The 9,288-nt window shown below is 49.9% G+C and overlaps 1 protein-coding gene and 1 non-coding gene across 2 annotated transcripts in view; one reads left to right on the top strand and one right to left on the bottom strand.

Annotated features, from left to right (window-relative positions):
* Positions 1 to 4,803: 4,803 nt before the first annotated feature.
* On the bottom strand, positions 4,804 to 4,875 carry TRNAG-UCC. Its single transcript has one exon. It is a non-coding gene; the product is annotated as a tRNA-Gly (tRNA).
* Positions 4,876 to 5,148: 273 nt separating this feature from the next.
* The window catches only part of DPP9 (dipeptidyl peptidase 9), a 56,814-nt gene continuing 52,674 nt past the window's right edge, over positions 5,149 to 9,288 (top strand). The window contains exons 1-3 of the mRNA XM_007951057.1: positions 5,149 to 5,249; positions 6,107 to 6,167; positions 8,712 to 8,819. Coding sequence (XP_007949248.1) covers positions 8,764 to 8,819 — 56 coding nt within the window. The 5' untranslated portion in view covers positions 5,149 to 5,249; positions 6,107 to 6,167; positions 8,712 to 8,763. The remainder of the gene's footprint in view (positions 5,250 to 6,106; positions 6,168 to 8,711; positions 8,820 to 9,288) is intronic.

Raw genomic sequence — 9,288 nt, 5'->3', positions numbered from 1 at the left:
AAAATACCATGGCTTGGGTTTAAAAAAAAAAAAAAAACTCCTCACTGCCATCTGACTCAGAGTGACTCCCTTTGGGTTTCCAAGATGGTAAACTTGTATGGAAGTAGGTTGCCCAGTCTTCCTTCCACAGAGCAGCTGGTGGGTTTGAATCGCCAGCCTTCTGGCTAGCAGTCAAATGCCTTAGGCACTGTACCACCACAGTTCCTTAGGCTTGGGTTAGGCACACCTTACTCTTCAGAAAAACATCTTAGCTCTTCAACACTTTCAAGAGGTCTTTTGCAGCAGATTTGCCCAGTTTGAAATGATGTCTGATTTCTTGACTGCTGCTTCCATGGATGTTGATTGAAATCCCTGACAACTTCAATCTTTTCTCCGTTTATTATGATGCTGTTTATTGGTCCAGTTATGAGGATTTTTGTTTGCATTATGTTGAAGTGTAATCCATATTTCAGGTAATCCATACTGTAGTTATTAATCTTCATCAGTAAGTTCTTTAAGTCATCCTCACTTTCAGCAAGCGAGGTTGTGTCGTCAGCATATCCCAGGTTGTTAATAATTCTTCTTCCAATCCTGATGCCATGTTCTTCTTCATATAGTCCAGTTTTCGGATTATTTTCTCAGCATACAGATTGAAGAAGTATGGGGAAAGGATACAACCCTGACGCACTCCCTTCCTGATTTTAACCATGCAGTGTCCCCTTGTTCTGTTTGGACTACAACCTCTTGGTCTATGTACCCCTTCCTTACGAGTACAATTAAATGTTTTGGAATTCTCATTCTTCTCAATGTTATCCCTAATTTGTTATCATCCACACAATAGAATGCTTTTGAACAGTCAATAAAACATCTTTCTGGTATTCTTTGCTTTCAGCCAAGATCCATCTGGCATCAGCAATGATATCTCTCATTCTATGTCCTCTTCTGAATCCAGCTTGCATTTCTGGAAGTTCCCTGTCAATATACTGCTGCAACCATTTTTTAATTATCTTCAGCAAGATTTTACTTGCATGTGATATTAATGATATTGTTTGGTAATTTCCACGTTGTGTGGGATCACCTTTATTTGGAATGGGTACAGATATGTATCTCTTCCAGTCAGTTGGCCAGGTAGCTGTTTTCCAAATTTCTTGGCATAGGCAAGTTAAGTGCCTCCAGCATGGCATCTGTTTGTTGAAACATCTCAGTGGGTATTCCGTCAATTCCTAGAGCCTTGTTCTTCACCAATTCCTTTAGTGCAGCTTAGACTTCTTCCTTCAATACCATTGGTTCTTGATCATATGCCACCTCCTGAAATGGATGAACATCAACCAATTCTTTTTGGTACAGTGACTCTGTATACTCCTTCCATCTTCTTTTAAGGCTTCCTGCATCATTCAATATTTTGCCTATAGAATCTTTCAATACTGTGACTAGAGGCTTGAATTTTTTCTTCAGTTCTTTCAGCTTGAGAAATGCCAAACATGTTCTTCTCTTTTGGTTTTTGTGGTAGTTAAGGTTATCTGTCAACTTGGCTGGGCCTGATTGAGTGGCTGGGCAGCTGGATGTAGTGATTGCCCGTGATGAGACTGCTCATCATCTCCGTGGTGGAATCTACTGGAACAGCTGAGTAGCTGCCTTAGAGACGTGGTCTGCTTCCACTACATAATAAGCAGCTTTGAGAAAGGTCTTGAGTTTTTGGTACTCTCGGATCCTGCATGTAGCCGAGTTGTCATTCAGCAGCCTGCCATGTTGCCTGCTGATCTTGGGACTCTCTCTGGACTTGAACTAGTGGCCTGCCATGGTGCTTGATAACCTTGGGACTGTGCCAGTTTACTTGTCGACCTTGGGCTTGTCAGCCTCAGCAGCCAGCAGCTGTCTGAGTTAAGAGATGCCTCCAGCTCCAGTGGGCTGGGAGCAAGAGGCAGAGCTGAAGCTCAAGGTCGAGGGGGTTCACTCAGCTCTTAGAGCTGGCACTTGAAGTCGAACTTCTAGTCTCTTAAACTGTAAGAGAATAAATCTGTTTATTAAAGCCATTTATTTGTGGTATTTCTGGTATAGTAGCACTAGAGAACCAAAACAGCTTTCTGACTCCAGGTCTTTGCACATTTCATTATAATAATTGATTTTGCCTTCTCAAGCTGCTCTTTGAAATCTTCTGTTCAGCTCTTTTATCATCCCACAATTCCTCTGGTTTCAGTCATTGGTGTTCAATGTGTCTATCCTTCAGATGGTGGGATATAATCAAGGTCATATTATTGTTCTCATGGACCTGTTTTAATTATCTTTAGCTTCAAGTTGAACTTGAATATGAGCAGTTGATGGTCTGTTCCACAATCAGCTCCTGGCCTTGTTTTGGTTGAAAATATTGAGCTTCTCCATCGTTTCTTGCTAGAGATGTAGTCAATCTGATTCCTGTGTACCCCATGTGGCAAGGTCCATGTGTATAATAGCCACCATTTGTGTTGCTGGAAAAGTATTTGCAATGACTAAGTCATTGGTCCTGCAAAATTCTGTCACGTGATCTCCATCGTAATTTCTGTCACCAAAACAATTTTTTTCCAAAAACAAACGAAGATTCTTCTTTGTTTCCAACTTTCACATTCCAATCACCAGTAATAATCCCCATTCTAATCTTGATTGCATGTTTGGTCAATTTCAGACTGCAGAAGTTGGTAAAAAATCTTCAATTTCCTCATCTTTTGCTTTGGTGGTTGGTGCATAAATTTGAAGAATAATAGTATTAACTGGTCTTACTTGTAGGTATATGGATATTATCCTATCACTGACAGTATTGTACTTCAGGACAGATCTTGAAACATTCTTTGTGATGATGAATGCCACGCCATTCCTCTTCAAACTGTCATTCCCGGCATAGTAGATCATATGGTTGCCTGATTCAAAATGTCCCAAACCACTCCATTTCAGCTCACTAATGCCTAGGATATTGATCTTTATGGGTTCCATTTCATTTTTGACAACTTCCAATTTTCCTAGATTCATACTTCATATGTTCCACATTCTGATTATTAATGGACGTTTGCAGCTGTTTCTTCCCATTTTGAGTCATGCCCCATCAGGAAATGGAGGTCCCAAAAGTTTTGCTCCTTCCACATCATTAAGGTTGGCTCTACTCTGAGGAGGCAGCTCTTCCCCAGTCATATTCTGAGTGCCTTCTGACGTAGGGGCTCATCTTCTGGCACTGTATCAATGTTTGAGGGCTATTCATAAGTTTTCCAGTAATGTATCAGACAGTACAGCCGTGCAAAGGCCCTGAGGAAGAATCAGTCCTGCTGAATTGGAAGAACAGGTAGGAGGCCTCTGGGGCTGGACTAGATGGAGCGTGGAGCAGAGAGAGGGAGGGGACTGGGCAGGACAGATGGTGGAGAGCCATGGGGAAGACTCAGGCTTTTATTTGAGTGAGCCAGCTTGCAGTATTTTGTGACAACAGCCCTAAGGAACCTTGCTTTGCTCCACTCACCTGCCCCTCCCTTCACTCTTAAGCAGCTTTCAGATTTTAATTCTGCTGTCACCTCCTCAGGAAAGCCTTCCATGATTGCCTTAAGTAGACTCCCTGTCCTATGCATCAGAAGAAAGGCCTGGCAATCTGTTTCTAAAAAGCCAGCCATTGAAAACCCTGTGGAGCTCAGTTCTACCCTGCCATACATGGGGCCTCCAAGAGTCAGAGTCCACTCAGTCGGCAACCGTGGTTTTAATTATTATTATTATTTAAATGAAAAGACTAACAAGTGGGTGATGAGATGAAAAGTCTTTTCTGGCTTCCCCTCTCAGCCTCCTCTTCCACATTTCCAGCAACTAGCACAGAAATCACACAATAAAAATCGTTTTTAGAAAGTTCCTTTAGGAATTGGTTTGGGCTGAAGCAAAATGGTAAGTGGAGAGAGAGAAACCTAAGAAATCTGTTAAATATAGATTCTCTCTAGAGAGATATTTGTTTGGCTTTAGGATGGGTTTGTGGAAAATTTTATTCTTGGATTGTTTCAATAGAGTGTTTATTGACCATCAGAACTTGGTAACTCAGTGGTTAAAGCATTTTGTAGCTAACCAGAAGGTCCGTGGTTGAACCCACCAGCCGCAGAAAGATGTGTTCCAAGATCACAACTTTGGAAACCCTGTGGGGCAGTCCCGCTCTGTCCTCCAGGGGCGCTGTGAGTCGGTTTGGGCTTTGCTTCTATAAATGTTGACAGCCTTGGAAACCCTGTGGGGCAGTCCCACTCTGTCCTCTAGGGGCGCTGTGGGTCAGAATGAATTCCATGGCAGTGGGGTTGGTTTGGGCTTTACTTCCGGGAAGATTGACAGCCTTGGAAACTATGAGGCAGTTCTGTTCTGTCCCAGGGGGAGAATCGGTTTGATGGCTATGGGTTTGGGTTTTTTGTTTGTTTGTTTTGGGTTAATGACCATAAATAACAAAAGCGTGTATGTTGGGAGGATGTTTATTAAATTGTTTTTCCTCATTTTTCCTCTTTTATCCTCCCTCTGGACAAACTGCAACAGACACTGTTCCCATCAAGAACTACGATTTAACAATATCTATAACTTTTTTTTCAGTTACCATATAAGGAGCTTTAGCTTTAAGCCTTACCGTTTTCTCTAGTGTAGCGGTTGTCACGTTTGCTTATCACGTAAAAGATCCTCGGTTCTCTCCCAAGCGGAAACAAATACATGTATGCCGTCTTTCTTCTTCTGTCTCTTAAAAATTATGGTGAAATTTAAAAGGTTTATTTCAAAGTAAGTATTAAATGAATTTCGGTGAGAGATGTTAGAGAAATTTAAACGAATGTTGAAAAAAAAAAACGCGCTTACGCCTGCGTTGGCCGGGAATCGAACCCGGGTCAACTGCTTGGAAGGCAGCTATGCTAACCACTATACCACCAACGCTTTGGCGGGAAGAGCTTCTTATCAGGAGTCCCTAGTACATAGAATATCTGTTGGGCTCAGCCATACCAAATCATACCGGGGTGTCTCTCCCCAGCGTTCCTCTTGAGTTGGAAGACACCACCCTACTCTGTCCACGCGTCCCCCCCAACATCTTGGAGGCTTTAGTACCGGCCGAGCGGCGTCCAATCCCAGACCGCCGCCTGGGCTGCTCAACTTCCGGGTCAAAGGGGCTGGAGCCGCCGGGTCCTCTGCGCCTAACGCCTTCTCCGTCCCCCGCGCCCGCCACTTCCGGGGCTGCAGTCCGGGGCATGGGGCTGCGAGCGTGAGTGCCGCTGGCCCCGGACGCCCTGCCCAGCCCGGCCGCCACCCCGCGCCGGTCCTGAGCTCGGTGAGCAGCGCCCTCACGCCCCGTACCGCCTCGGCCTGGCTCTGGACCCGCCAGCGCCCTTCCTCCACGCTGCCCTCCGTCCCGGCCTTCCCGAGCCCGGGACCCGATCCGCCCTTGACTGGCCTCTCAGCTCCTCCAACCCCCGGCCTGTTTCCCCTCCGCTAGGCCACCACTCATAGTTCGTCTTCTCTGTCCAGACTCCCCACCCTTCCCGTGGCTGCCCAAGCCTGCCTGTCACCCACTGGGCTCTGACCCCTTAACGAGTGGCCGCAGCCTAGACGCTGTGCCCGCTTCAGACCTTGACTCCCGCTTCCCTGCAGGCTCTGGAGGTCCCAACCTACTCGCTAGCACATCCGGCCGATGCAGAGCCGACACCACCTGGCTGTCATGCATCCTCACCCAGCACGTTTCAATCCTCATCCCCACACTCACAGAGTCCTGCTCCTTCTCCCTGCCTCCCCTCCCAGGCCTACCCTGCCGTCCCCCTTTTCTCCACCCCCCACTTCTTCCCACACAGTCTTAGGCCCCTGTCATCTGTGGGCTGTGAGGAAGCCACAGAGGCAAGAACGAGCCTGCTTTCGAGGAGCTGGGACCTGGGACGAAGGCCCAGGGGGTGTGGACTGCAGTCACCAATCCCTGGAGTCTCTGGCTGGCTCCTGGGGGAAGTGGGTTCTGTTGGAAGGCTTTCGTCCCACGGGCTGCCCAGGGAGTGAAGACAGCAGAGCAGGCTGTCAGTCTCCAATCTGTCCGAGGAGAAAGAATTAGCCCTGCTAGGCCCAAGTGGGAGAGGGCAAGTGTTAGCCAGCCCCTCCAGCCTCCATGTTAATGACACATTTGTTCCATGAAGGTCAGTGTCCCACGCCTGCAGCTGGAATGGAGGCTACCTGGACCCTTTAGAAGGTCAGTTGGGCTGGTGTTGGCAGCCAGGAAGGGCGGGGTGTGGGCTGGTGGGGTTCGTTTGCCTGCCCTGGGACATGAGTCGGCTCTGACTCATGGTGATCCCCTGTGTGTCAGGGCAGAACTATGTGCCACAGGGTGTTCATTGGTTGGGTTTTCAGAAGTGGATCATGAAAGCTTTCTTCTTAGGTGCCTGTGGGTGGACTTGAACCTCCAGCCATTTGGCTGACAGCGAGCGTGTTCACCGTTTGCACCCCACCCAGGAATCCTTTGGCTCTAGAGGCCAGTGCACAGGGTTTCTACAGTCCTAGGGGCACTGCCCTCAGGCACAGTTGTCTTGGACACAGGTGATGGCTGCCGCTTTCTATGCATTTGCTGGAGGCTTCACTTCCCGACCAGTGTCCCCCTGTGGCTGCCCCTGGGAAGGACTCTCTGCAGGCCTTGGGGAGGGAAAGGGGGAGATTGCTGATTGTAGCTGGACCTGGAGGAGGTGTGGCTGTATTCTCCATACCTAACGCAGTGCCAGGCACTCACCAGCAAATGGGGTGGAGCCTGGCTCTGAAAGGGTCCAGAGCCCAGGTCTCTATGTGGTGTTAAACAGCCTGCTTTGTGGACAGTAGGAGCTGTCACTTCATTGATGATATAGCCAGCATTAGGGTATGAGGATAAGAAGCTATGGTGGCGTAGTGCCTAAGGCATTTGACTGCTCACCAGAAGGCTGGCGGTTCAAACCCACCAGCCGCTCCTTGGAAGGAAGACTGGATAAGGTACTTCTGTAGAGATACAGCCTTGGTAAACCCAAGGAGAGATCACTATGAGTTGAATCGACTCAAAGGCAGTGAGGTTGGGTTTTTTTTGGTTTAGGGTGTAAGAGCTTTGTGTGCACAATCTCACTGTAGCCTTAACCATAGGTGCCGGAGTCCCATTTCATAGCTTGGAAAACTGAGGCCCAGGGAGGTCAAGTGTCTTACACAACCCAGGAGTGGTAGAGTTAGTGTTTGAAGCTGTCCATCTCTGACGCCAGTGCCTGTGCTTGTCAACACTGGACCTTGAGTGGAGCCAGAGCTGCTTTGTGGTGGCATTTTGTGTCACCTCTGCCATTAGCATCGCTGTCCTGTGCCCAGAGTTGCTTTCTCTAAATGGCCTAGGACCATCGAGAGGGGGATTGGACGTCAACTAAGGCGTGTTCTCTTTGGCGTCAGACTGCCCTCTCGAGTGGATGTGGACTCAGCCATTCTACCTGAGCAGTGTACTGAGGGCTTCCTGCATGCCAGGCGTGGTCTGGGCTCGGGGTGCAATGGGGGCGGGACAGGTTGGACCCTGTTCCTGTGGCATCAGTGTTTCTGTGAGGAGGTTTATTCACCTAGAACAGAGCCCCCACCCTCCAGCACTGCTGACCTGGGGCCAGATTGTTCTCGGGGGTAGGGCTGTCCCGTACACTATAGGCTGTTGAGCAGCGTCCCTGGCCTCCACCCACTCAATAGCAGTAGCATCCCTCCAGTCGTGATGCCCACAAATGTCCTCAGACGTCTCCAAGTGTCCTCTGGGGGCAGAATCACCCTGGTAAATACCCCTGGGTTAGGGGCTTCCACTGACCCCCAAGAGGCTCTGCATCCCATAGTGCTCTGGCCTGATGTCCTAGGACGCTGCTCACATTGAAATCCACACACTGAGTGGGGGGGCAGACAGGAGCTAGAGGGGGGCCCCGGTTTATAGCGTCTGACCCATTGGAGGTGTATTCTGGTGTAGTGTGAGCAGGGAGGGAACTCAGTTTTTTTCCCAAATTAACTCAGGGATTCTCCCCCTTGGCACTGTGGACATCCATGGAGAGACCAGGTGGGACCACCTGAGCACTGTGGGCATTTCACTGTGTTCTCAGCTCTGCCCGCTCAATGTCAGGCAGGACAAGCACAGACAGTTCCCAGCATCACCCAGGACCCCTGGGAGCAGAGTCACCTCTGGTTGAGAACCACTGCCCTAGACTAAGTCCAGAAAAACCAGGTCCACGTCCTGTGAGAGCAGTGACAAGGTGGCCTCTTGAGTTGGGTGTCCAGGAAAGAGCTCTGAAGAGGTGCTCCTGGGACTGAAAGGATCAGAGGAAGCAGGCAGTCCCAAAGGCAGGGAGAGGGTGTCCCAGGCTGTGGGACGAGTGCAAGGGCCTGGGGGTGGGGGTGGGAATGAGAGAGTACGTTTGAGGGAGAGGCTCTCCGAGCTGCAGGGCAGGGGGCGAAGGTGAGGTCGACAAGGCCATCAGGGATCTGGCCCTGGTGAGGGACTTAGAGTTCTGTTTCCAGTATGTGCCCTGCAGACATCGTCCCTGGTGTCATTTGAAACTCCCCTCGACTCAGGAACTCTTCCCCTTGGGAGAACGGCCCAGAGAAAAAGATGCCCGTTTCTGGCAAATGCCGGGCACCCTCTCGCATTTCAGGGCAGGGCCTGGACCAGCTGTCTCGGCAGAACGCCCTCAGGATCTGCATCAGGGTGTCCCTGGTGGCTGCCCCGAGAAACAGGAAGGAGCTGAGAGCTTGGGCCTGCGGGCTTGCGGCTCAAGGCCTGTCTTCTCCCTTGCAGGCTCCCACCTCCCGAAGGCCACTGAGTGGTTCATGCGGAAGGTTAAGAAGTTGCGCCTGGACAACGAAAACACAGGACGTTGGAGAAGGTAGGAGGCGGAGCCTGGGGTCCACGTTCGTGAGGATGCCCCATTGGCGCCTGGGCCTCTGACGGGGCTGGTCTGAGTGGTGTCTTTCTTCCTTCCCCACGATCCCCGAGGTGCAGTTCCTCTGGTTATTTCACGTAGGGAGGAAGTGAGGCCCAGTGCAGGGTGCCTACACCCCAGCACTGCTGACGTGGGGGCGTCCTATGCGCTGCAGGGTGTGGAACAGCATCTCTGGCCTCTCCACTCCAGTAGCATCCCTCACCCCCATCTGTGACAACCACAGATATCCTGAGGCATGCATGACCAAGTGTCCCCTGGGAATCACCCCAGGGGAGAACTCCTGGCCTACTTCCTGGTGGTGGTGGTGTTGAGTGGACTGACTCCCGGCAACCCTGTATGTGTCTGAGAATTGCTCCTGAGGGTCTTCAGTAGCTGATTGTTCAGAAATAGATTGCCAGGACTTCCTTCTGCG

This window comes from Orycteropus afer, unplaced genomic scaffold, assembly GCF_000298275.1.
Source record: "Orycteropus afer afer isolate SDZICR_OR568_19922 unplaced genomic scaffold, OryAfe1.0 scaffold00291, whole genome shotgun sequence".
In the NCBI taxonomy this organism is placed as follows: domain Eukaryota; kingdom Metazoa; phylum Chordata; class Mammalia; order Tubulidentata; family Orycteropodidae; genus Orycteropus; species Orycteropus afer.
Note: the sequence above shows the minus strand (reverse complement) of the source record. Positions and strands in the feature narration are given on the sequence as shown.